The sequence below is a fragment of the Euleptes europaea genome, chromosome 13 (assembly GCF_029931775.1).
Source record: "Euleptes europaea isolate rEulEur1 chromosome 13, rEulEur1.hap1, whole genome shotgun sequence".
NCBI classification, from domain to species: domain Eukaryota; kingdom Metazoa; phylum Chordata; class Lepidosauria; order Squamata; family Sphaerodactylidae; genus Euleptes; species Euleptes europaea.
The window spans coordinates 58,919,656-58,933,739 of NC_079324.1; the positions used below are offsets into that span (position 1 = coordinate 58,919,656).

The 14,084-nt window shown below is 47.9% G+C and overlaps 1 protein-coding gene across 1 annotated transcript in view; it reads right to left on the bottom strand.

Annotated features, from left to right (window-relative positions):
- TMEM132B (transmembrane protein 132B) overlaps positions 1-13,201 on the bottom strand; it is a 209,077-nt gene extending 195,876 nt beyond the window's left edge. Inside the window, exons 1-2 of the mRNA XM_056859084.1 lie at positions 13,198-13,201; positions 11,988-12,894 (exon numbers count right to left, since the gene is read on the bottom strand). Of these exons, the coding sequence (XP_056715062.1) occupies positions 11,988-12,894; positions 13,198-13,201 (911 nt within the window). The remainder of the gene's footprint in view (positions 1-11,987; positions 12,895-13,197) is intronic.
- Between the last annotated feature and the right edge of the window lie 883 nt (positions 13,202-14,084).

Genomic DNA, 14,084 nt, shown 5'->3' on the forward strand with positions numbered 1-14,084 from the left:
AAATCAGGGATGTGGGGGAGGGGGACTGTCGAATCCCTTTTAGACCACAATTCCAGAATGGGAGAGCAGCATTTAGCACAGCAGCTCCCATGCTATGCATGCCAAGTTAAATTGTGGAACTCCCTGCCACAGGATGTGGTGATGGCTCCAACATGGAAGGCTTTAAGAGGGGAGTGGACATGTTCATGGAGGAGAGGGCTATTCATGGCTACCAGTCAAAATGGATACTAGTCATGATGCATACCTATTCTCTCCAGGATCAGAGGAGCAGGCCTATTATATTAAGTGCTTTGGAACACAGGCAGGATAATGCTGCTGCCGTCGTCTTGCTTGTGGGCTTCCTAGAGGCACCTGGTTGGCCACTGTGTGGACAGACTGCTGGACCTGTTGGGCCTTGGTCTGATCCAGCAGGGCTGTTCTTATCATCATCATCAACAACAACAAATATGTCTATGCTGCTCTTCCCGACCAGAGAGAAAAAACTTAAAATAAACTTAATTTAACAACTTGGAAGGTTTTAAGAGGGGGGTTGACATGTTCATGGAGGAGAGGCTATTCAAGGCTACTAGTAAAAATGGATATTAGTCATGATGCATGCGTGTCCTCTCCAGGATCAGAGGAGCATGCCTATTATCTTAGGTGCTGTGGAACACAGGCAGGGCAATGCTGCTGCAGTGGTCTTGTTTGTGGGCTTCCTAGAGGCACCTGGTTGGCCACTGTGTAGACAGACTGCTGGACTTGATGGGCCTTGGTCTGATCCAGCATGGCCTTTTCTTATGTTGTTACATTCTTATGCCTCCGATTTTTAAAGAATGCACACCTCAGAATTTTTTCTAAGGATCACCTAGGGTTCCTATTCCCCTGGGGAGGACGGGGAGATCCCCCGCCCCCTGATCTTGTTGCCCACTAAGTGGAGAACATTTGAAAAACCCATGACAACAGCTGTGGTGTCACATCACCTCTGGTAAAAAAAAAAAAAAAAAAGCCAGAAGTGACATAGAGCAGCTCTAGGAATTGCTGGATACTCTATGGTTACTATAGAGTTTCTGCCAATTCCTAGAGCTACCTGTGTCACTTTTTTTGGCAGAAGTGATGTGACACCGCAGCCAGTGTCCAAGCCCTCCCCCATATCCCCACCCACAGCCCATCTAGGCTCAGTCGAATCAAGCAAGTAGAAAGCCAGAGTGGTATAGCGGTTAGAGTGCTGGATGACGCCCAAGCCGTCCAGGGTTCAAATCCCTACTCAGCCACGAAGCTCGCTGGGTGGCCTTGGGCCAGTCACCATCTCTCAGCCTGACATACCTCACAGGGTCATCGTGGGGATAAAAACAGAGAAGGAAAGAACAACGTAAGGCACCCAAGGCTCCGCAGAGGAAGGACAGGATAAAAATTATGATATATTGATTAAAACTCTGGATTCTTTATTTTCACACCACCGCCCCTCCCAATTTCCCCCCTCTTTCATCCTTGCGAAAGTGTCGACCAACCAGCTTAACGTGTCTCAATGACTTCATTGAGCTGATAAGTACCCTATAAATGGCATATAAAAACCACACAACGGGCTGACTCAATGCAAACGCACCAGCAAAGCCTACAGCAAACTGAAACAGCTGCCAAAAACACCAATGATTTTTCCCCAAAAAAGGAGGGTCTGTTTGCTCATCCCTAGTTTGCATCTGTTTCAGAAAACCAAAACACCTTTGGAAACCTGTTCTGCCAGCCGAACTATGCCGAGTTCATTAAGAGTTCCTTTTGTCAGGCAGCAGAATCCGCCGCCTTTTCCCCCTCCCTCTTTCCGACGTGTCCGTCCTTCTCCTAATGGAGTTAAATACTCTTTGTACATCCCAGGCAAGATAATAAATTATCCTCTAAATGCACGAAGCCATTATTCATAGGATTTTATGCAACTCTTGTCATCTGATACCAAGGGGCCAATTCTCAGGGAACATCTACAGAGAAATAACCCCTGGTACTTTCTCTCTCCCACCCACCCACCCCGCACCAACTCCCCCCCCCCAATTTGCATTTTTATAGCTTCCGTTTTTCCTCATATTGTATGCATGTCACATTATATATTTATAACTGCTGGATGAATTCCGCAAAGGAAAGTTCACAAAGCATGTCCGCATGTTCATTAACATTACAAATATTTGACTATTATTCTGTACGCTTTGGAGCATTCTGATGGGCTTTGTGTATCGTAATGTTCCCCCTGAGCTCCGTTTTTCTTTGGCAAGTGCCCTTCCCCCCCCCTTCTATTCATGATCCCCCAATTTTCTCAAATCTTAAAGGCAACCTTGTTTTGTGAGAACAGCACAAATAATTTATGCTTTAGCAGGAACTATTTATTTACAAGAACTGAGGATTCAGGTCAAGTGGTACAAAATCAAAACACAAAAATACCTTATTCCAGCATGTCAGGGGGCTAGGTTCTCATAGGCACTTTGGAGCGGGGGACGGAGGAGGAGGAGGAGGAGGAGAGAAGAAGAAGAAGAAGAAGAAGAAGAAGAAGAATAAGAAGAAGAAGAAGAAGAAGAAGAAGAAGAAGAGGAGGAGGAGGAGGAGGAGGAGGAGGAGGAGGAGGAGGAGGAGGAGGTGGAGGAGGAGGAGAAGGAGAAGGAGAAGGAGAAGGAGAAGGAGAAGGAGAAGGAGGAGGTGGTTTTTATATGCTGACTTTCTCTACCACTTACGGAAGAATCAAACCGGCTTATAATCACCTTCCCTTTCCCACAACAGACACCCTTGTGAGGTAGGTGGGGCTGAGAGACCTCAAAGAGAGCTGTGAGTAGCCCAAGGTCACCCAGCTGGTTCATATGGAGGAGTGGGGAAACCAACCCAATTCACCAGATTAGCCTCCGCCGCTCATGTGGAGGAGTGGGGAATCAAATCCAGTTCTCCAGATTAGAGTTCAGCGCTCCAAACCACCGCTCTTAACCACTGCACCACGTTGGCTCAGAACTGGCAACTACCTGAAAGCAGAGCTTCACTGAAACACAGGGCCCCAAAACGGCTATTCCGCTCCTATCATACATACTACAAATAAGGTTGCCAACTCCAGGTTGGGAAAGGCCTGAAGATTTGGGAACTCAGAGGGGTATGATGCCATAGATGCCACCCTCCAACGCAGGTATTTTCTTCAGGGGGACTGATGTCTTTAATCTGGAGATTGGTTGTAATTCTGGGAGATCTCCTGGCCCCACCTGAAGGTTGGTCGCCCTAACTACAAAAGAAAGTTGCCACTCAAACCCCCTGTTTTGAGAGGTGTCTGAGAATTAGGTAGATCAAGCTGGCAACGTAACAGAGGGAAGGGCTATGGTTTGGTAGCAGAACTCCTGCTTTGCCTGCAGAAAGTTCCTAATCAATGCCCATCATCGCCGAAAAGATCCCAAGTCTCAGGAAAGAGAGTTTGGACCGAGTTCCCAAGAGTTCTTTTAAGTTTAGTGTGGTGTCTTTCCCCGGTTGCGCATTATTATGGAGTACGGAGGGACAGATGAATTAAGACATAATCCACACTGCCCGCTTTCCAGCATGCAAAAGCAATAAACGTCTGCTGAGATTGATCAATGGCCGAAGGAAAGCAGAGGCCCTTTAATCAATCTTAAAAGACGTTTATCGAGAAACTGCTACACCACCGAAGCTTACTTCTATTAAAGGGGGAGGGGGAAAAACCCCACAAAATAGGGGGGAAATGCAAAAACTGCTTTCTTACCCAGAGCATGATTGAACATTTGAGACGGTCTCTCTATTCAGCACTAACTTTTCACTTTGGAATGAATCAATTATTCTTCTGTTTTAAATGCATTATTTTTTCCCAAGGATGTATCTGAATGGAAAAAGAATCAGAAGCCCAAAAAAAGGTCCCTACTTCCAAAAGAACACTGAATGGCACTTGCCATTTCAGTGCATATGACCTACACATTTGCAACTAGGGTTGCCAAGCTCCAGGTGGAGCGTGGAGATCGCCCAGATTTACAACTGATCTTCAGATGACAGAGATCAGTTCCTCTGGAGAAAACAGCTGCTTTGGAGGGTAGATTCTATGGCATCACAACCCTACTGAGCTCATGCGTCTCCCCAAGCTCCACTCTCCCCACACTCTGTCCCCAAACCTCTGGGAAGTTCCCAGCACGGAGTTGACAATCCTAAGAAGTTTGTAGGGAGAAAATCCACATGCAGACTATCTTCTGGGCATGGCGTAGGGGGTCACTGGGGGTGTGGGTGGGAAGGTAGTTGTGAGTTTCCTGCATTGTGCAGGGGGTTGGACTAGATGACCCTGGTGGTCCCTTCCAACTCTATGATTCTACCTTATCAGTAGCCCAGGAGGTGCATCAAGTCTCTGCCCTACAAATCTTTCAAAGATAGTTAAAAGCATATGGGGGGTAACTGGAGGGGCTTTTAAAAGCAATTCCTACCCTGGTTTAAAATTACGGGTTTATGATTTTGCAATTGTAATTACATTGTACCTTGAATAAGCTACTTAGGTAGTTCTTGAAATGGAAAGGCCAATTGTAAATAATTTAAATAGGAAACAATAAATGTGCATAAGTAGGAAAAGGGGATGAGGGTCAATGGAAGAGCCTCTACTTTGCATGCAGAACGTCTCAGGTTCAATCCCCAGCCTCTCCAGTTAAAAAGGACCAGGTAGCAGATGATGTGAAAGACCTCTACTAGAGACCCTGGAGAGCCGCTGCCAGTCCGGGTAGACCTTGATGGACCTGTCAAGCCAAGAGCAAATTTGACACCTATGTTACAGGTATGCCTGATTATCATGCCATTTTGAATAGGAATTAGTAGACGAAATTAGTGGGCAAATTAATTTCACACTAGAACGTTCGCTGGAACCGAATCAACTTATCTTGATACTGCAGGGCATCCCTTCTTCCAGGATCCACTCAAAAGGGTTTGTACATCCGAGGTAGTTGGAATGAATTTCAGGGCAGGATTCTCTTCATGGCAAGGGATGAGGAGGGGAGGAGGAGGAGGAGGAGAGTTGGTTTTTGCATGCCGACTTTCTCTACCACTTAAGGGACACTCAACCCGGCTTACAATCACCTTCCCTTCCCCTCCCCACAACAGACACCCTGTGAGGTAGGTGGGGCTGAGAGAGCTCTAAGAGATCTGTGACTAGCCCAAGTTCACCCAGCTGGCTTCGTGTGTAGGAGTGGGGAGACAAATCCAGTTCACCAGATTAGCCTCCGCCACTCATGGGGAGGAGTGGGGAATCAAACCTGGTTCTCCAGATCAGAGTCCACCGCTCTTAACCACTACACCACGCAGGATATGTACAAATGTCCAGTACCTCTACGTGGCAGTTGAGTCCAGTGATTAACACAGCGTCTGAATGCAGCCCTAGGATTCGTCTGAGCTCAGGCTGTGGTCATTTTTACAGGGGTAACCCCAGCATTTTAAAAAAGCCACCCACGCAGATAAGGAGGATGATCTTGCTGCGTAAAGTGCAGCAGCATCACTTTAGGACCTGTTCCAAAGGGATGCTTCGGAAGGTTTTATATGGCAGCTGCACGAACGGGCGCCAAGAACGGGAAGGAGTGACGGGAAAAGATTTCTCCCTGGTTCTATTTTTAGCCCGCTTCCTAAACCACTCGATAATCAAACTTGGTTCATGAGCCAAAACGTGACGGCCGTTCATAAGGGAAGACTGGAAAACAGAAAAGATTTCACTTGCCTTCTGAGAAGACAAAATAGGAAAAACCCGAGGCAAAACAAGTCCATAAAAATATGCAGATCGGGGCTATTTCTTCACATTCCCAAGACTGGAGTTCCCATCACAGAGATGTGGCAAAAAGCAACTCTGCTATGATCTATAACCCTGTACACCCCAGAACAGAATACATTACACTCCGCTAATGCACAGACATGATTAAAAACAATCAGTTATACTCAGAAAAGGGGGAAAGAAAAACCCATCTCCCAAGGCAAATATATTCCTGTATATATATATCTGGCTAGAAGATAGAGAAATTCTGTATGTACGTATATACACATATATCTATTTTTTTTAATAAAAAAAAAAACTACTGGGTCTTTATAGACATTACTAATGGACTGAAAAATAAGGAGAGCCCGTGAGGAAAGTTGTATAAATTAGATGTTGGAGCTACAGTGATTTTTATTTCCCACAGTGTAATTCTGTGCTAAACACATAAACTTCAGTTGAATAAATTCTCCGTTGCAGGCTCTATGACATTCAAAACCCTCGTGGGGGGGGGGGTCATTTATCCAAAGTTATATCCCGCCTATCCTTAGGGTTGCCAGCCTCCAGGTACTAGAAGATCTCCCGCTGTTACAACGGATCTCCAGCCGATAGAGATCAGTTCCCCTGGAGAAAACGGCCGCTTTGGCAATTGGAGTCTACGGCATTGAAGTCCCTCCCCTCCCCAAACCCCCGCCCTCCTCAAGCTCCGCCCCAAAAACCTCCTGCAGGTGGTGAAGAGGGACCTGGCAACGCTACCTATCCTAAAAGACGTGAGGCAGGTAGCAACAATTCCATCTACCAAGGTACCCCAGGGTCCTCTCTGTTGCTGCAATCTTATAGGGTTGCCAGACCTGGCTTGGAGAATACTTGGGGGTTTGGGGGGCGGAGCCTGAGGAGGGTGGGGTTTGGGGAGGGGAGGGACTTCTGCAGGATATAATTCCAAAGAGTCCACCTTCCATTTTCACACCCACTCTCCCCGATTCTTCGGGTCAACATATGAGCCCAAAAAGCTACAGGTATTCTTATTGTGTCTATGTATCACCTGGGGCTCTTTTTTAAACAGAGAAGCAAGTCATCAATGAATAAATTAAATATCACCTTCATTGCTTTTGACATCATCATGCTAAAAAGCAGTCTCTCTCTCTCTCTCTCTCTCTCTCTAAGATGCCAGTTCTAGCTTCTTCTTTCCCTGGCGTCTCCCATTTTTCTTAGCACCGAACGTTTCCAATTACCTCTTGGCCTTTCGTTCCCAAAAAGTCCCGGCTCCAATTTCTCTTGGAGTTGTCGAACTCGCAACTGAAATGCTGGCAGTTAAGGGTACAGCAAAAACGGATTGGTAAAAAAAGAAAAATGATCGGGACATTTGTTTCTTTCAGTCGATCTGGTGAACTTTTTTACAGCCCAGCTGATCATGTACACCAGGGGTCCCCCACGCCGTGCCTGTGGGTGCCATGGCATCTTGCCCAGTGTTTTTTTTAAAGTGAGTGGAGGGGGGGCAAGTGGGGCTTTTGCCCACAGGGCTTCCAATTGACTACTGGAGATCTTCTCGGCTGTGCAGATTAGAAAACATCTTGTTAAATAGAGCTTCTGCCTGAAATGTTGAAGAGTTACTATTAGAGTTATGCATAACCTCACGCCCTGGTGTTTTGTGGCTGGATTCGTCTCCTGCTGTAGGCATTTGGTAGTTATGCCTTCTCCCCTGTAATGATCAGAGCACTAGAGCAACTGCCCCATGAGGAGCAGATAAAACACTTAGGGCTGTTTAGCTTGGAAAGAAGGCGGTTAAGGGGAGAGGCCTATAAAATTATGCATGGGATGGAGAGAGTGGACAGGGAGAAGCTTTTCTTTACTAGAACGCGGGGTCGTCTGCTGAAGCTGGAGGGTGAGAGATTCAAAACAGATAAAAGGAAGTATTTCTTCACACAACGTGTAGTTAAACTGAGGAACTCCCTGCCCCAGGATGTGGTGATGGCTGCCAACCTGGAAGGCTTTAAGAGGGGAGTGGACACATTCATGGAGGAGAGGGGTATCCATGGCTACTAGTAAAAATGGATACTAGTCATGAGGCATACCTGTTCTCTCCAGGATCAGAGGAGCAGGCCTATTAGATTAGGTGCTGTGGGAGACAGGCAGGATGGCGCTGCTGCAGTCATCTTGTTTGTGGGCTTCCTAGAGGCACCTGGTTGGCCACTGTGTGAACAGACTGCTGGACTTGGTGGGCCTGATCCAGCATGGCTTTTCTTATGTTCTTATGAGTATGCCTATTATATTAGGTGCTTTGGAACACAGGCAGGATGGTGCTGCTGTAGTCGTCTTGTTTGTGGGCTTCCTGGAGGCCCCTGGATGGCTACTGTGTGAACAGACTGCTGGACTTGATGGGCCTGATCCAGCATGGCTTTTCTTATGTTCTTACCCTGTATCAGAATTCCAAAGGAGCTTTGTAGGCTCTAAAAGACTAAGGGCCCCCGATGCACACACACACCAACCCAAGCCAAATGCATCATTGCTCTGATGATCTGGAGGCGTGTGCGGAAGGTGTGGTCTGCCTCAATTAACAGCGGCGGCTCAAGGAAGGGCGTTTCCTGAAGATGGACTCCCCCAGGAGCCAGAGCAGATGACACACCTTTCCTCTTCATTCCCCAGGCAGCTTTGTATACGGCGCAGCAAACCACTCGCGCCCAGCAGGACTTCTGGAACTCTCGCATGCTGGATTAAACAGGAATCCAGGAGGCACCTTAAAGACTAATAGCATTTATTTCATCATTAACTCCAATTTACCAAAGCTTCTGCTGGAATAAACGTTGTTAGGCTTTACGGTGCTGCTGGACCCCTATTTAATTGTGTTAAAGCAGATGACCATGTTAAAGCAGGTCGGACGAACCAACGGATTGAAATTAAATCAAAAGAGTTTCTGTCTAGACATTAGGAAGAATTTTCTAACAGTTAGAGCGGTTCCTCAGTGGAACAGGCTTCCTCGGGAGGTGGTGGGCTCTCCTTCCCTGGAGGTTTTGAAGCAGAGGCTAGATGGCCATCTGTCAGCAATGCTGAATCTGTGACCTTAGGCAGATCATGAGAGGGGGGGCATCTTGGCCATCTTCTGGGCATGGAGTCGGGGTCACTGGGGGTTTGTGGGGGAGGTAGTTGTGAATTTCCTGCACTGTGCAGGTGGTTGGAGTAGATGACCCTGGTGGTCCCTTCCAACTCTATGATTCTATGAACTCAACGTTTACTAGGCAGACTACGTTTATGGGCTGGTTTGCCCCAGTCATCTGTACTTTATCCACAGCAAGCTGGGTCCTCATTTTACTGACCTCGGAAGGGTGGAAGGCTGAGTCAACCTTGAGCCGGCTACCTGAAACTGACTTCTGTGGGGATCGAACTCAGGTCATGAGCAGAGCTTGGACTGCAGTACTGCAGCTTACTGCTCTGTGCCACAGGGCTCTTCCAAGAAATGACAGGAAACCCAAGAAACCAGGCCCGATGTGTTTCACTGACATTCAGCTTTTCTTCCCACAAAATGTGTGTTTCCCTGACATGGAATTTTGACGGGCTTGAATATACAGTAGTCACACAACCCTAATAACTATCATCTAGTCCAGGGGAGTCCAATCTTTTGGCTTCTCTGTGCCACATTGGAAGAAGAATTGTCTTGGGCTGCACATACAGTACACTAACACTAACTTGGGCCGCACATAAAATACAATTAACACTAACGATAGCTGATACGTCTTGTTTTAAGTAAGTTTACGATTTTGTGTTGGGCTGCATTCATAGTCATCCTGGGCCACATGCGTCCCAGGGGCCACAGTTTAGACAAGCCTGAAGTCCTTTTAGCTCAGGGGCGGTCTGGTTTCAGTCTTGCTTGGCCTCCTCAGATTCAGATTTATTGATACAGCATAAGCCAGTAAAACACACGTATCATTTATACAAAAGGTATATGGCCTCCTCTATTTGTACTAGAATCACGATGGTCTACCTTCTTGTTAAAATATTTGCAAAGAGCTCATATTTAAGATCTCGCAACAGCTCAAAATTAATCTGTAACACCAACGGGTTGAATCAGACCTCATAGAAAGAGTAAATAAATACCGCTATCATTCCCGGCTTAAACAAAGGCTTGAGTTCGAAACATACTATCGTTACTCATATTTCAGCAGGACCCACCCTTAATCAGAGTTGCCCACCTCCAGGTGGTGGCTGGAGATCTCCTGGGATTAACAACTGATCTCCAGGCTACAGAGATCAGTGCCCCTGGAGAAAATGGCTGCTTCAGAAGGTGGACTCTATGGCATTATATCCTGCTGAGGTCCCTCCCCTCCCCAAAACCCACCCTCCTCAGGCTCTACCCCCAAAATCTTCAGGTATTTCCCAACCCAGAGCTGGCAGCCCTACCCTTAATAGATATAAACTGGTTCCTCTTATTATGCTGTATGTTAGGGTTGCCAACCTCCAGGTGGTAGCTGGAGATCTCCTGCTATTACAACGGATCTCCAGCCCATTGAAATCAGTTCACCTGGAGAAAATGGCCACTTTGGCAATTGGGCTCTATGAGATTGAAGTCCCTCCCCTCCCCAAACCCCACCTTCCTCAGGCTCCACCCCCAAAATCTCCAGGTATTTCCCAACCCTATGTATCATTCTGCAGCCCTTTCTTATGCTTCATACTGCACCTTTATGAATTAGATTTCATTCATCCCTCTGCAACCAAGCAAGATTGGGACCTCTGATCTCTCTCATCAGTCATTAAGTGTTACAACCCCATCTGTTCCAGGCCCTGCACTGGGACTCACGCCAGAATGATTTACAATAAGTGTTTCTTGGTCACTGCCTACTCCACTTCCTGCGCTCTGGGTTATAAAAGTCTCTGTACAATAACTACCCACCCTGACCTGGATGGCCCAAGCTAGACGGATCTTGCCAGATCTCAGAAGGGAGGGGTCATGGCTCAGTGGTAGAGCATCTGCTTGGCATGCAGAAGGTCCCAGGTTCAATCCCCAGAATCTCCAATTAAAGGAATAAGACGTGATGGGAAAGACCTCTGCCTGAGACCCTGGAGAGCCACGGAGTGGGGCCGTGGCTCAGTGGTAGAGCATCTGCTTGGCATGCAGAAGGTCCCAGTTTCAATCCGCGGCATCTCCAGTTAAAGGGACTAGGCAACTAGGTGATGTGAAAGACCTCTGCCTGAGACCCTGGAGAGCCGCTGCCGGCCTGAGTAGGCAATACTGACTTTGATGGACCAAGGGTCTGGTTCAGTACAAGGCAGCTTCATGTATTCAAGCTAAGCAGGCTCGGCCCTGTTTACTATTTGGATGGGAGACCACCAAGGAAGTCCGGGGTCACCATGCAGAGGCAGGCCATGCCGAACCACCTCTGTTAGTCTCCTGCCTTGAAAACTGCAGGCAGGGTCGCCATAAATTGGTTGCAACTTGACGGCACTTGACACACACAAAATAACAATCCACTTCACATCTGAACAGTGGAGGTCTGCTTTCCAAAATGAACTTTGTTGATCTTTAGGATACCACTTGATTCCTGTTTCACTTGGCAGCAACAGACTACCATGACTACCCCTTTGAAAATATAATCCGTGGTGAGTGATCTTGAGGGGGCTTTCCCACTTAAGAATGCCAGAGGTGCCTGATTGGATGGTGCGCTTACTCCAAGGATTCTTCACAAGAATCAAGGAGCAGGCATTAGATTGTTGACCCCAGAAACCGTACAAGGGTCCACTGGTAGACCAGTCTATCTTCTAGCTGAGCAGGGCTCTGTAGAGGTGGCACAGAAATCTCCGAAACAGATAAATTATAGCCAACCTATCTTGAGTTAATATGGAGGATGAGCACACCAAACAACCTAACGGGGTTATGACCTATTAAAATTGCAAAGGTATGTCAGAAACCATTCAAGGGTCCTCCAGTAGACCAGTCTATCTTCCAGCTGAGCGATACTCTGGACAGGCAGCATAGAAATCTCCTAAACAGATAAATAATAGCCAGCCATTCTTGAGTTAATACACAGGACGAACACACCAACTAACCCAATGGGGTTATGACCCATTGACATTAAAAAGGTATGTCAGAAACAATACAAGAGTCCACCAGTAGACCAGTCTATCTTCCAGCTGAGTGAAATTCTAGACAGGCGGCATAGAAATCTCCTAAACAGATAAATACACAGGATGAACACACCAACTAACCTAACGGGGTTATGACCCCTTGACATTACAAAGGTATGACAGAATGTAGGCGATTCGAAAAAATAAAAAGAACGTTTACCTTAATGTAAACTGATCTACTCGAGAGCCGGTGGCGAGGGACACGTGAAATGTGACAAGGTCGCCTTCCTTGACCGGTCTGAGTGGTACCGAGAGCACAAGGTTATCGTCGAGGCTCAGCAACGACTTCTTCAGCTTGTCTCGCGTTGGGTACAGAACCACGCTGCCCATTCTCCCCATTGAAGCCGGAGGTGCCGGGGCCTCTTCTGGGTCTTCTGAGTGAAGAAACTGTTGCGACGGCTGGTCTTCCGGAGCACATTCCCCATCGGCCTCATACACCCTATAGAAAAGTTCCACAGCGTTCCCTTCTGAGGAGTCCGCCATCGGTTGATACTCCAGGTCCAACGGGGACAGCGACGACGGAGACACCGCGTCGAACCAGCTTGGCGAAAATTCCAGTCCTGCCACACATAACCCCAGGTGACCTTTCAACCGACAGCTGCCAGCGGCAACTCTCTCCTCCTGGAAGGCCATCATCTGCACACAAGGCAAGGCCTCTGCAGGACTGTCATCTTCCCAGTCTTTGCCGGCAATGTAAAACAAAGCCTGGACTTTGGGCCTGTTGGAGAAGACGGAGCGGTCGAGGATGCGCGACTGCAATTTCCAGTTGAAAGTCAACTGGTCGGCGGAACGGAATGCCGCAGGTGTCAGGAGGAGGTTTGGGGGCACCGTTTGCTCGATGGTAAACGGGCCGTAAGTAGCGTTCAAAACGGGCAATTGGCTGGCTTGATAGAGAAAGAAAGACTCCGTTCTGGACTGCAGGCTGGCGTTCCTCATGATATCCTGGTTGGTTTCTTTCAGGAAGAAAGAGACCTCCGCACTGGAGATCTGGTAACTGACTGGCAGGTAGACGGGCAAGCTTGAAAAGCGCTGCATGCTGTCGACAACCCCTCCGCGACCTTCCACCACTGCAAGCAAGAGAGAGGGAAAAGGAGAAAGATAAAGAGAGGAAACGGTTCTTTCCCCTCCATCAAGCCCCATTCACATGAACACATGAAGCTGCCTTATCCAGAATCAGACCCTTGGTCCAACAAAGTCAGTATTGTCTACTCAGACCGATAGCGGCTCTCCAGGGTCTCAGGAAGAGGTCTTTCATATCACCTACTTGCCTAGTTCCTTTAACTGGAGAAGTCAGGGATTGAACCTGGGACCTTCTGCATGCCAAGCAGAGGCTCTACCACTCAGCTACAGCCTTCCACATTAACCTTTACTCATGGAGCTCTCCACGGTCTCTGGAGAAGATCTTTCACATCACCTACTGGTCTCCAGCAGAGGTCTTTCACATCACCTACTTGCCTAGTCCCTTTAAGTGAAGATGCCAGGGACTGAACCTGGGACCTTCTGCATGCCAAGCAGATGTTCTACCACTGAGCCACGGCCCCTCCCCAGAACAGATTACCTCACCCAGGGGTAGCCAACCCCTGACACAGGTGCCAGGCAGCAGCCTGGCAGACCATTTGGGGGGGGGCATACAGGCCTGGTTCTTTACCCAGAATTCCAAGAGGAGCCCCTAAAATGCGAGGCACAATGACAGCCCGGCATGTCTGCTCCAGTACAACTCATCTCCCCCCCCCCACACACACACACACAACATCTACCCAGGAAGACGTTACAGGGGGGTTGGAACACAGGCCAAATAAGGTCACCCAGGCTCATCTAAACAATTACTTTTAATTAAGTTTCCCTTCATTAACTCGATGTCTCAGGTAGAGCACACAAAGGCTATGCAGAGGGACGTTACGGTGTGCAGTGGTTACAATGGTGTTGCAGTCACCGGCTGTCCACAAAAGGAGAGGAAGCAAGAATTTGGTATCTGCTGGGTCTCTGTGACTACAGGAAGAAGAAGAAGGGTTGGGTTTTATCTGCCGACTTTCTCTACCTTTTCAGGAGAATCAAACCGACTTACGATCTCCTTCCCGTCTTCTTCCCACAACAGACACCCTGTGAGGCAGGTGGGGCTAAGAGAGTTCGGAGGGAACTGTGACTAGCCCCAGGTCTCCCAGCTGGCTTCATGCAGAGGAGTGGGGAAACCAATCCGGCTCACCAGATTAGAGTCCGCCGCTCGTGTGGAGGAGTGGGGAATCAAACCCGTTTCTCC